This window comes from Delphinapterus leucas, chromosome 19 (genome assembly GCF_059928025.1).
Source record: "Delphinapterus leucas isolate spDelLeu-1000000601 "Yukka" chromosome 19, BTC_Dleu_Yukka2, whole genome shotgun sequence".
In the NCBI taxonomy this organism is placed as follows: domain Eukaryota; kingdom Metazoa; phylum Chordata; class Mammalia; order Artiodactyla; family Monodontidae; genus Delphinapterus; species Delphinapterus leucas.
The window spans coordinates 41,508,230-41,521,324 of NC_143147.1; the positions used below are offsets into that span (position 1 = coordinate 41,508,230).

At 38.5% G+C, this 13,095-nt stretch overlaps 1 protein-coding gene across 4 annotated transcripts in view; it reads left to right on the forward strand.

Moving 5' to 3' along the window:
- VMP1 (vacuole membrane protein 1) overlaps window positions 1–13,095 on the forward strand; it is a 129,206-nt gene that overhangs the window by 114,398 nt on the left and 1,713 nt on the right. For all 4 annotated transcript variants that reach the window (XM_022552577.3, XM_022552576.3, XM_089900953.1 and 1 more), the window contains one exon: window positions 12,776–12,878. In XM_022552577.3, the coding sequence (XP_022408285.1) occupies window positions 12,776–12,878 (103 nt within the window). The remainder of the gene's footprint in view (window positions 1–12,775; window positions 12,879–13,095) is intronic.

Below are 13,095 nucleotides of genomic sequence, written 5' to 3' on the forward strand. Positions count from 1 at the left end.
GCACATGGGCTCAGTAGTTGTGGTATGCAGGCCCTAGAGCACAGGCTCAGTAGTTGTGGCACACGGGCTTAGTTGCTCCGCAGCATATGGGATCTTCCCGGACCAGGGATCAAACCCGTGTCCCCTGCATTGGCAGGCAGATTCTTAACCACTGCGCCACCAGGGAAGTCCTGGAGTCCTTTTGAAGGATGTTTAAAACTATGTGCCCACAATTAAGAGGGTGGTGAATTGCCATGGTAGAGTAAAAATCAAAAGAAAAGACCAAGAAAAAGTCAGCAACAGTTCAAATTTAAAATAAAATTATGAGATACTAAGGCAAGGAAGAATGAAAAAATGAATCCCAAGAGTAAGGACAGCTATGGAGTGAAATATGAAAAGAACACACAGGCTTTAGACAAAACCAATCTAGGTTTGAATATAAACTCTGCCACAGGCCAGTTATTCATTTCCTCTCTGTATCCACTTTTAGCTGCTGTTCTCTCAAATAATATATTTTCTTTGAGTAGGATTTCTTCCCCAGTTCAGGAGGCCACTGGTAATCTTTCCAACTTCCAGTCAAAATGTAAAATGTCCTGTCTCAAAATATCTTAGAGTGTAGTTGAAATGTACTCATATCAAGTGATTTAAAATTCTAAGCCATGTGGATTTTTAAAATGCCTTTCCTCTCAATTTTTATGTTGCCTGTGTTCTCATCTCATTTTCCAAAGTTTCTACTGACTGTGAATGGAAAGGTAGCATGCTAGGTGACTACTTTGTATGCTCTCAGAGAAGATTGAGGGAAGGCCTACTTCTCCTTAAAGGAAGTACCCATTTCTTTACTCTGATCAGTAAAACACCTTTTATCAGGACAAAGTTTTTCATCAAAGATTATACAGATAATTCTTGAGGGTACTATTTTTTAAACATAGTGAGCACTTTACATGCAATTGTTATTACTATTTACTTCTTTTTTTTTTAACTTTTTATTTTATTTATTTATTTTTGGCTGCATTGGGTCTTCGTTGTGGTGCGTGAGCTTCTCATTGCGGTGGCTTCTCTTGTTGCAGAGCACGGGCTCTAGAGTGCAGGCTCAGTAGTTGTGGCACATGGGGTCAGTAGTTGTGGCTCACCAGCTCTAGAGTGCAGGCTCAGTAGTTGTGGCACACGGGCTTAGTTGCTCCGCGGCATGTGGGATCTTCCCGGACCAGGGCTCGAACCCGTGTCCCCTGCATTAGCAGGCGGATTCTTAACCACTGTGCCACCAGGGAAGTCCCTTTTTTTGCTGTTTTGGACAATGCTTCTGTGAGCATTTCTTAGTGCAAGATAGATGAGCACATAGTGGAACCTAGAATATGATAAAAGGGACAACATAGAAGAGGGAAAAGGTGAATGAAAGAGAGACTGGACATAAGCAAGATAACCCTTCATTGTGATAAGTTAACTTAGTTTTGTCTAGGGTCAAATTTTGTCTAGGCAGGTGTGCCTGTGGCCTGCCATGTCAGGCTACTCACCTCCCCAGGTGTCAGGGAAAGAATTATTTAGTGTTGACCATTACATCTCTGGTGGTGAGGTTTAGGATCAGTTTTATACAGGTTTGAATGCTATACTGATGACTGTAAGAAATATCCCTTTCCCCAAACGGCATCTAGTCTCAGTGTAACTATGGAATGGCCCAGCTACATAAGTGTGCCTTTGGACTGTGGTATTTTTAGTATAGTATATCATGGTATGACAGTCATAACGTCCCAGAGAGAATATAAGCCTTACCTCCAAAATTTATTGTAATTTTAAGAGTAAATAATTCCCCTCCCTTGACCAGAAATAATTATTTGTAGATTTATTTCTTGGACAGTTCTGGAAAGTAATCATTAGTATCACTGGGTTTAGGGAAAGGTATCCCTATTACCTATTCCTAAATCAAAGGGTTTGTCTAGTTATATATGAAAATCTGAATAGATGTAATGAATCAGTTACATATTCTGAAAGGTTAGAACAGATAATAGCCTTGAAAAATCCTTTTGGTTTATAGTATGTTTGGCAAGAGGACAGAGAAAAGGTTCTGAAAAAAGATTAGGCATGTAATGGAGTTTTTCACTCTCTGATATCCTAAGCTGAAGTAAGTCAGAGGACAGAACCAAAGAACCAGGGAACTTTAGAGCTTCTAAGGCCTTACATTTGTTGCCTTCTTTCTTTTTCTTTCTTTCATTCTTTCTTCCTTCCTTTCTTTCTTTCTTCCTTTCTTTCTTCCTTTCTTTCTTCCTTTCTTTCTTCCTTTCTTTCTTCCTTCCTTTCTTCCTTCCTTCCTTCCTTCCTTCCTTCCTTCCTTCCTTCCTTCCTTTCTTCTTTCTTTCTTTCTCTTTCTTTCTTTGATTTTAAACTTATTTTTATTTAATTTTAGATTTTCTCCAATGAGAGAGACCTGGACATATTTCTTAAAGAGCATGACCAAGTCTAACTTTAAAATCATGATTAAAATGACATGTTCTGATATTCTCACCAAATAGAGGATGAGAATTCCCAGAAAATAACATTAAGCATATGACTCGTAACAAACCATATGCAGAACATTGGCTCATTGTCAGGTTGCCAGAGTCTTATTGGAAGACAAAGTCCCCAGTTTTACCACACAAGAAAATTTCCATAACTCAGTCATTGAACTCGGGGGATGGGGTTGGCTGGAGCAGGGACTTTTTTACCAGATACAGAATGTTCCATGCTCTTCTTTGCTGTCTCCTATTTCTAAGTTAACTTGACATTTGACCTCAAGAGTCAGACTTGCCTGTGGCAAGAGAGATCATTTTAACCAGTGAGTAATTAAGTGCTTGAATCTTAATGTTGTTTCTTGTTCCTCACTCTGTAAGTGGTCAGAATGAGCCATATTGGTCTGGACTTTTTCTTCTACAGAAAGAAAATCTACCCTTTCATTTTATTTTATTATTTTTATTTATTTATTTTGGCTGTGTTGGGTCTTCGTTGCTGCACACGGGTTTTCTCTAAGTTGCGGCGAGAGGGGGCTACTCTTTGTTGCAGTGCGCAAGCTTCTAACTGCAGTGGCTTCTCTTGTTGCAGAGCACAGGCTTTAGGCGCGCGGGCTTCGGTGGTTGTGGTACGTGGTCTCTGTAGTTGTGGCTCACGGGGCCCAGAGCACAGGCTCAGTAGTTGTGGCGCATGGGCTCAGTTTCTCCGCAGCATGTGGGATCTTCCCGGACCAGGGCTCGAACCCGTGTCCCCTGCATTGGCAGATGGATTCTTTTTTTTTTTTTTTTTGGCAGATGGATTCTTAACCACTGCACCACCAGGGAAGTCCCTAGCCTTTCATTTTAAAATACACAAACCTGGTTTATGTATTTGATTCTCTTAGACTTTGTTTGATCATTGTCAGAAAAAGTTATGGAAGTGTGGAACACAAATAACTGTATTAATCAGAGGAGGACACAGAGGTTTTAAGACCCCAGCTGCTGAGAATCAGTTGTACATGCTGATTTTAATATAATCTTCTGTACTTCAGATAGAAAACTCCTTCTTTTTCGTGTCCCCTTCCTGTAGTTTATCTTCTCTTTGGACTCTTAACTCCTTTGTATTTTTCTTATAGATATTGGGAGGCAGTTAAAGGTTAAAGCAAGAACACTGGAGTTAGACTGTAAGGTGAGAAATGGACATTGTATTAGGAAGTTACTATTAACCATAATTAGAGCATTTCTGTAGAATGATGAAAACTAAAACCCAATTATATTGACCTACATAGTGGGTAAAGAAGAAGTCAGGCCAAGGTCATACCTGACGCATTTTAAGTGTTCTATAAATATTTGTTGACGAATTGAATTCATTTATTCATTATTAGGAGAGACCTCTGTATATTTTAGGCTGAGGGAAATACTCTGGTTAAAAGCTAGAGATGGAAAATACAAATGAAGAAAAGGAAGGACGTGGGTTGGATATAACATTTAGTAAGCACTCAGTGTGCCAGATGCTTTACATTTGTTTTTATGAATATGCATAATAAAACCTATAAGGTACTTACTATCACTGTCTTCATGGGGAAACTGAAACATATTTAAATTCATGTAAATGGTAAGAGCTGTAAGGAGATAGGATCAAAAGCCTGAGTGGTTTGATTTATTCTCCTTAACCACTTCTTCCTTCAAAACTGGAATGAAGGGACTTCCCTGGTGGCACAGTGGTTAAGAATCCGCCTGCCAATGCAGGGGACACGGGTTCAAGCCCTGGTCCGGGAAGATCCCACATGCCTTGGAGCAACTAACGCCGTGCCCACAACTACTGAGCCTGTGCTCTAGAGCCCGCGTGCCACAGCTACTGAGGTAATCTTGAAGTTGGAGATTTGGACGAGAGTGCTAGTTTCAAATGGCTGCCTCGTGAATGTGATAGGGAGTCAGCATGAGTTCTTTCTGTCTACTATCCTTGTTCACACTTGTATTGACCTGGCACAGCTGAAACTAGTTACTGCCGGTGTTACTTTGAGAAACCTACTGGGTTTTGTACTGTAGGTTTAAATGCATTTTTTTTTCCTCTCCCTCTCATCACCCTTCTAGATTAAGTTCATTGAGGGCAGAGATCCTGGCTTTTGTTTTTAAGGTTATCTACTGCATTTAGCGAGTTTCTGCCTAATGATTGGAGTAACTAGATTTTTCTTGATAAGTTTAAATTCGTTTTCAATACTGTCACTTTTTTCACTCACAATCAAGCCACTTTGAATGATATAAAGGCCAGTGAGCTTCCGTGCTATTTCACCTTAAATTTGAAATTCCGCAAACTATTCTTTATTCTTGACCTTTGGGTCTGCGGGTCCCTGTTGCTGATTTCTTTCTTTCTTAGAACTCAGTGGGTCATCCAACCAGCAGCAGTTGATTTTTAACAGGGTTTTGTTTTAGCAGCCAATCACTTTTACTTGGTTCTTATATAAGACCACTTCTTTAGCTCTGCCCTCATTCGTTAACATAAATGCCTGTTTGGCTTCTATTGCTCAACTCAAAATTCTGAAATGAGGTTTTGTTTTCAAAAGCTGCCCTTTAATGATAGCATATTTCAAAGAGTACGTGCTAATCGTGAGGAGGTCTTACCTTCATCCTGATTCTTATAGAAAACAATTCCAAATGTTCAAAAGCAAGTGCAGGGCTTCCCTGGTGGCACAGTGGTTAAGAATCCGCCTGCCAATGCAGGGGACATAATTCGAGCCCTGGTCTGGGAAGATCCCACATGCCGTGGAGCAACTAAGCCCGTGCACCACAACTACTGAGCCTGCGCTCTAGAGCCTGTGAGCCACAACTACTGAGCCTGCGTGCCACAACTACTAAAGCCTGTGCGCCTAGAGCCCATGCTCGGCAGCAAGAGAAGCCACTGCAATGAGAAGCCCGCACACTGCAATGAAGAGTAACCCCTGCTCACTGCAACTAGAGAAAGCCCGCATGCAGCAACGAAGACCCAATGCAGCCAAAAATAAACAAATAAATAAATTTTTTTTAAAAAGGAAAGCAAGTGCAATTGAGGGTTACTTTTTTTTGAAAGATGCCTGTGATAGAAATATGCTGTGAGGCAGTAGAAACAGTACACCTGATGTTTCTGGATAAAGCAGTGGTCTTCCTTCTACACAGCTGCTAGGAAACTGATGGTGTCATGGTGTCAATTCTACTCAGCGCACAATGGACTAACTTGAGTACAAAAGAGGTTTTAATAATTTGAAAGGGGCACAGCTGTGAATGAAATTCAAGATGTTTTAATCCCAAATCCTGAGGTTGAATCACAACGAATTTTAGATGGTACCAGAGACTGTCAACTCAAACTTGTATATATGAGAAAGCCCTAGATTTTAACTCTTTCATTTCAGTCACATGGGATTACTGGATCCCATTTTTACCGGGTTAAATATATTTACTTGCAGCCAACACCAGTTCATTTACTTCTCATATTCCTGGGTTCATGGATTAATTAGGGATCAATTTGTATCTTCTTTTCCTTTTTCTTTCTCTAATCTCTGAGGACTGAAAGGCTATAAATACTAATGGATTTTAGCATGATGGCCTTTGGCTTCTTCAGAAAGATTGTTTGATAAACTACTTCCCCTCTGCCTTGCCTGCCTCTTCTCCTGAGCAGTCTACCTAAGGAGGAAAGACTTTTTGTTTCATTTGCAGGGAAATCTATCATTGTTGAATCAGGTCAGGAGCCTTGAGATCCATTCTGAGTCACTATGAATAGAGTTCTAGTATTGGTCGGGGCCCCAGGGAAACTGGTGGTTAAATACTGTGAGAATCTTTATCAGACAGGAAATGACAACTCATTAAAGTACTAACCGTTAAGCCTGTTTAGATCCTGGCCTCCCTGCCCAGTGGGGGCAGGGCCGGGGGTGGGGTTGGTTATGGTGGTGTGGTGTTTAACTCTACAGTGTTTGACCAACATGTGCACGTTTCTGAAAACAAAGAATTATTTATAAGACTGTTATCAAGAAAGGGACTTGCTAGGCCATCTTGTCACTGAACTTCTACCTACCGTACTATCATTGCCTCTTTTGTTCAGAAGACAGATCAGCATGTAATGGAGGTGGGATAGGGAGGGGCTTTTATTTCATCCCTGAAAATATATCCTACCAGTACCTTAACTGTAAAATTTAATCTCTTTAGCAGAAGAGCCTGTAGCTTCAGTCTAGAAGAGTCTGTTTACGGCTGTACTTACTTCTCAGCTCCCAGGACAAATCTCAATTGATAGAATTCTCTGGAGTCAAATTTGACTTATTGATTTACATACAATGATCCTCACCCAATCAAGAAAATTCTAAAGACCCTGATATTCATTTAAAACATAAATATAAGTTTAACTGTGGGCACAGGATTTCAGTCCTTGAGATTTGGCTATTCAGGTTCTTAAAGGCCCTCTTTATAGTGGCCTATAGGAGCCACTATAAAGAATGGAAGGATGAGCAAAAAAGAGACACTTAATCTGGATCTTTGTAGAAATAGCTTTCTTTTCTCTAATATGTTACCTAAGAGTTTTGCCTTGAGTTGTTCTGCTAACTAAGCCTTAAGATATTTTTGACCTTTTGGGAACAAGGTATAGTATCTATACCCCTTGCGGTTTAGTTTCCTGGTCTAAACCAGTGGTCTCCACCATTGGAGTGGGACTAAAATAGAACTTCTATTTATATTTATTTTCATCTTTGTTATTTTTTGTGTATTTTGTAATGTACATAACATTATTATGGTAGTATATGTACATATAATTTATATGGCTATACATACATGGAGGATATAGTTTACCATCAGTCTGATTGGCACTCCCTCAATCCACATGTCAGAAGATCACAAATCATGGATTACAAACATAGGCTAGGGCTAGAGTAAGAGGTCCATGGTACGAAAGGGGCTTACAGTGGGCATGCTGCAATTTATTGTTTTTTCTATGTCCCATTAATCAGAAATATTTGCTAATGATAGCATGAAAGCTGTCATAATTAGTAAGACATTTAGTAACAATTTAAAATTTTTTAAGATTCCATCCATATTTTATCCATTTTAATTTGTATTTGTATGTTTTAATATTTGCATAAGTACAAATATCAAAAATGTTCGCAGACCATTGGTCTAGGCTCCTCTGCCCTTAAAAGCTGCTTTCGGTGCTATCAAAAAGTAGTCTACTTCAAAAGATCTCTGTTATGCTTTCTGAATTATAGCAGCAGTAGACTTGATTAAACCTTTCCTTTCCCTTTCTTTTAATACTACCCCTGACCTGAATCTTCTTCTAAAAACATTTTCTCACATTCATAAGCTTTCCGCGGTTTAACTAACCACACCCTGAGAGTGTTATTTCCATGTTCTGATTAATCATTAGAGGAATGTTAAATAAATCAGCCTCAAAGTACTGCACAAATAGTGAAACGAAGGTTAAAAAAAAATTTTTTTGCCCATACTTTTTTTTTCTAAGAAAGATAAAGGCTTACTGCCCTATAGCCTTACTAGGAATCCATGTCAGACAGTATGTTTTCTGGAACGCCAATGATATGACTTACACAATCACATTAATGCACATTAATGCTAAGATCTTCAAAAAAAGTGGTTAACAAAGCAGAGCCTGTATTAAAAATTTACTTTATTGATACCTGTTTAATTCCCATAGGCATTTCAACTGCTTAGCCTTATATAGGTCCTGTGTAAATAGGGCTAAACAAGACAAATCAATTTTTAAAAAGTTTATGTTACTTCTATGTCATTAAGCACTGTGCCCCAGTTTTATGATGGCACATAATAATAAAAAACACTCATCTGGGTGGAAAAATCCAAACAGAATCATGAACAGGAAAATTTCGGGTCTTTTAATAGCAAGTCCTAGATTGATGACTATGTCTGTAATGGAGAAGAGAATCAAAGTAAATCAAATGGTGTGTTTTTTATATCTGGTGAACCAATTTGTTTGAGACCTACAAAATTTGAAAGGAGGCCCTTGAAAACAGAATAACAATGACCGATGAATTTTTTGGAATAGGTGTATGCTCATAAAATGAAAATTTAAGCATTGTGAAAAACTGGAGTACTCACATCGCCCACTCTACGCAACCTCTGCCGATTGGGATGCTTCCTCTGGTAGATTTTCTGGCTTTTTGTGGGAACACAATGCAGACCTTTATTTATAATGAGTCAATGTGGGGAGAGTTTAAAATACAGATTTCTTATCAGATAAGTGATTTCCACAAACAGAGTCACAGATGCATTAAAAAACATCGAAAAATAATAGATTTTGTTTGCATAATGGTCAGGGCCCTTGACAGAATTTTGCAAAGAAGTTTGTCTTGTTTTTGTTTTAACACATACTTAGGTATATAAGCATGGCAAAATATTGTTCCCATGAAACCACTTTTGAGCTCTGAGTGGGTTTATTAGACTTCTGTGGAATTTTTTCTTTACTTTTTTTCCCTTCTTTTGTTTGCATTTTCTGAAGTGTTTTGTTTCTTTCTTTCTTTATTAAAATCAGTAACAAAAGTTCAAAAATTGCCATTAGAATAAGTTGTTGGAAATTTGTTTCTTCATGAATTATATTATCTGAAAAATGTGTGTGCCAAGAAAATAAATATCAAGATATTACTATTCACAAAAATTTTTTTACCCACTATGCTGAAGGTCTACAGCAAGGAAAAGTAGATGAGATCAATTTTATTCTTGCTTTTGTTTTCCTTTGTTTTTTCTTTTCTTCTTTAAGGTTTTCTCACCTAGAGAAAAATGGCTGTTTACGGCTAGTTTAAGTATATTTAAATCCAACCACTGACTGGAAAATAGTAACTAATACTTTGAACTTAATCAGCACCTAGTGACAGATGGAGAACTTCACCCACCCACCATGGGTTGAGATGAGGGTCCTTAGCCAGGTGCACAAGGTACTCTGAATTCAATGGCTTTCAGAAAGTGGCATTTATTTCCTGAGCCAACTATAAAAAGACACTGAACTGTGATGCAAGTTATTCCTTCCTCATGTGTGTACCTTAAATTAATCCTAAATGTAAGAATGGACTCTTACTTGTGTCTGCTGCTTGAAAATAACTTGAGGGATGAAGTCGTGAGATGGTGCTATTGTTTTCCTTAAATGTATGTTAAGAGTGAAAACTGTAATTTCAATTTTTATCTAAAGAACTTAAAGAACTTTCGTGTTAATTAAGAAAACCTTAGTATAACAGTGCTTTGTATAAGCTGAGGCATGTGTGGCCTTAAGCCGTTGTTTGTAGACATAGAGAAATGAAAATAAAACTAAAATTTTGATGAATATATTTAAAAAATTAAGAGGACCTGACGAATAATTCATTATGTAACACTTAATACCTAGTTTTCAAATATGCTAACTTTTTAGATTTTTTCAGATCATGTGGCATTTTTTCATAATAGTTTTGGCTAATATATTGCTGTAAAAACTTTTAACTTCTCTATTTTCACCAGTTCCTAGTCTCTTATGAAAAACTGAATCTCCCATCCCACCACCAAAAACTCTCTAAAGCATGTAACAAACACCATAGCTCCTTGAAAAATTAATCTCTGCATTAGCCCAAGATAATTCTTTGAAAGTTACACATCATGTAAATGTGTAATGACATATATTCTCTATCAGCTAAAAAAGTAGGTCTTAATGGACTTACAATGGCAAATCATTTATGGTTTCCAGTTATTTTGAAAGGAATCTAGAATGATTGTTGCCAGTCCCTTCCTCATTCCCCTCAACAACAACAGCAAAGTAGAACCTTTCTACCATTGGGTCTTGGTTCTTAATTTTCTCTTTAAATAATGGCTTGACCCTGGAGCCCAAGAATGATTTGAGGAAAACTGTAAGCCATATTTTTGCTTAAAGTCAGTCTGAAGTTAGAGGTCTGAAGAAAGAACAAGACACATAATGGAACCCAACTCTTGGAGGACATCAAAAAGGGAATTTTCAAGTCATTTCTTGTACAACCTAGCTGTTCAAATAAGCATACAATCATTTCAGCCTCTCTAAATAAGTTTTTTTTAACTTTCAAAAAAAAAAAAACTGGCTTGACTATAGCCATCCTTGGGAGTTTAAAATAATGACATAAGTTATTGTTATTAAGGGTGAAAGAATCAATTTCTGGGAATTCCCTGGCAGTCCAGTGGTTAGGACTCGGCACTTTCACTGCCATGGACCTGGGTTCAATCCCTAGTCGGGGAACTAAGATCCTGCAAGCTGTGCCTGTGGCCAAAAGAATTTCTGAAGGAAAGTTCTTATAAATCTGTAATCTTCAAAGCCAATCTTTTTGTGCATTTATTTTACTGGATTTTTTTTATATTTATGTGGTTTATTTCAAGTGTAAGTGGATGAGCTATTTGCATTCCTTTATGCATTATATAAAGAACTACCCAAGGGTAGTTTTAAAGAGAAAGTGTGTACTATTGTTGCTCCTTTGTAGAAGAATCATTACTAATAAACAGCAACAGAGCTCAGAGACAGCTCTTCTGGTTTATTGTACTAATGTAAGGCCACGTAAAAGTCTATGAGAGGACTTAACCCACAGTCTCCCTCCCTTCTCTGTTTTCTTTTGTTTTTTTTTTTTTAATATTTACTTATTTATGTGGGATCTTTAGTTGCGGCACGCAGGACCATTTTTTAGTTGCAGCATGCGGGATCTAGTTCCCCGACCAGGTATTGAACCCAGGCCCCCTGAATTGGGAGTGCAGAGTATTAATCACTGGACCATGGGGGAAGTCCCACTTCTCCATCTTTGATGTCTGTCATACAGGTCTTCTGGAATCATCAATGCACTCATTGCCTCTGCTACATATGTCTATCCAGGCCTTTTTACATATCCTTCAGTATTCATTAAAGGACTTTTTAAACAACTTCACCCCACACTGATCTCTCTTTTTTCCCTTCACTTTCTTTGGAATATATCTTCTGTACCAAAAAGTTGAGAAATTTATTAGTGATTTATAAATTCTTTTGTTTGCAAATCAGGTGGTGTGTGTGTGTGTGTGTGTGTTTTGAATCCCTGTAATGATTTTAAGTTCTTGGACATAGACTATTTCTTGCAGTTTTTTTCTTTCCCCATAGTACCAATTACAGTGTTGGATATAAAATAAGGACTCCATTAAGGGCGTGGTGGTTGATAATTAAAAGGATCTAAGAAAAGTGTCAGCCAGGAGTTATGTATTTGTTCACCTCTTGTAAACACAGTAGCAAGAAATTTCTCTTCCTCTACTCCTGCTTTTTGTTACAGAAAGCAGCAACTGAATTGTTCTAGAAAAAGGGCAGTGAAGTTAATTTAATACTTACTTAAAAAAGGAGAACATAAGGCACTGTTGCAAATACATAAAATACCTTTTGCTGGCCCCAGGAAAAAGATTGGGCTCATTTAGCTTTTAGCCCTATTATTATCAGATGAGAAAATAAAGGGTATAGAAAATAGAGATGTCTGGTTTTCTAAGTTGCCCCAAGTTACCATTTTTTAAAATGCCTGCAAGCATTTCTAAAACAGAAGCCTGGTACCTACAGTTGCCAAACCGGTTTAACAGCACTACCTCCACATATTCTAGGTGAGAGGGAGCTCCGAGTACATAAACTTATCAGAGATCACTGTCCCAATCATCTCAGAACAAGTTGTTTAGTAATGTACTGTAGTTTCTGTGCAAACCACCTACCATAAACCACGAAGTGATTCAAGGTTCGCAGTTCCTTCTTTGTTCCTTTGTTAATCACTGACTTCTGACTAGTGGGAGGTGCCTCCCAAATTTGCTAATGCATTCTTTTTGGATAAGGATGACGCACAGATTGTCCTAATAAGGACTTGGATTGAGAAAGGACCGCCCCCTCTGAGAAGATGGGACAAGTCAGAGAGAGGGCGGGCAGTTTCTTTTTCAACTAGGGATGACACAAGCATAAGTCATTTCCTTATTAATCGGTTCAAACCAGTTCTTACAGGAACTGGTGGTGATAAATGTGAGACTTCTCAGAAGTCATTCATTTTATTCTTTGTACCACACCGGTGTGCAGCATCAGCTGAGAGCTGGCCTCACTCTGAGAACTAACTCTTCTACTAGAAGGGACTCTCAGCTCCTATTTCCTTAAACATTTGGAGTGAGAGCTTTTTCTCCTTTATGGGGTTGTGAAAGGATGGATTCTGATCCATTGAAAAGAGTTCACAGGATTTCGCCAGCTCTGCTGATTATTGTTGGGTTTTTTCCTCCTTCTATCTAATCCCTGCTTTTTGAGTTGAGGTGGTAAGTGGATTTTTCTTTAACATTTTTCCTGCTTTTCTTCCCAAATGTATTTTTTTCCTTGGGTGGTTGTACCCTGCTTCCAGTGCTGTCCCTGGCATAGGTCCATCTCTGCAGAAGCCATTCCAGGAATACCTGGAGGCCCAGCGTCAGAAGCTTCACCACAAAAGCGAAACGGGTGCACCACAGGTGAGACTTTCCTCTATCTTCTTCTCTTCCCCCCCCACCCCCCACAGTTTCAGGGCGAAGTTACATTCACAGCACTCACTGGCATTTTTAGGCAAATAGAGTGAGGTTTGTCAGTCTTAGCAGAAGTTTGAGGCTCGGTTTATTCCCTACTGGCAAATGTGCCTTTGTCTAGATCAGAAAATGTATTGATAACTTCTATTTTGTACATCTTCTCCCA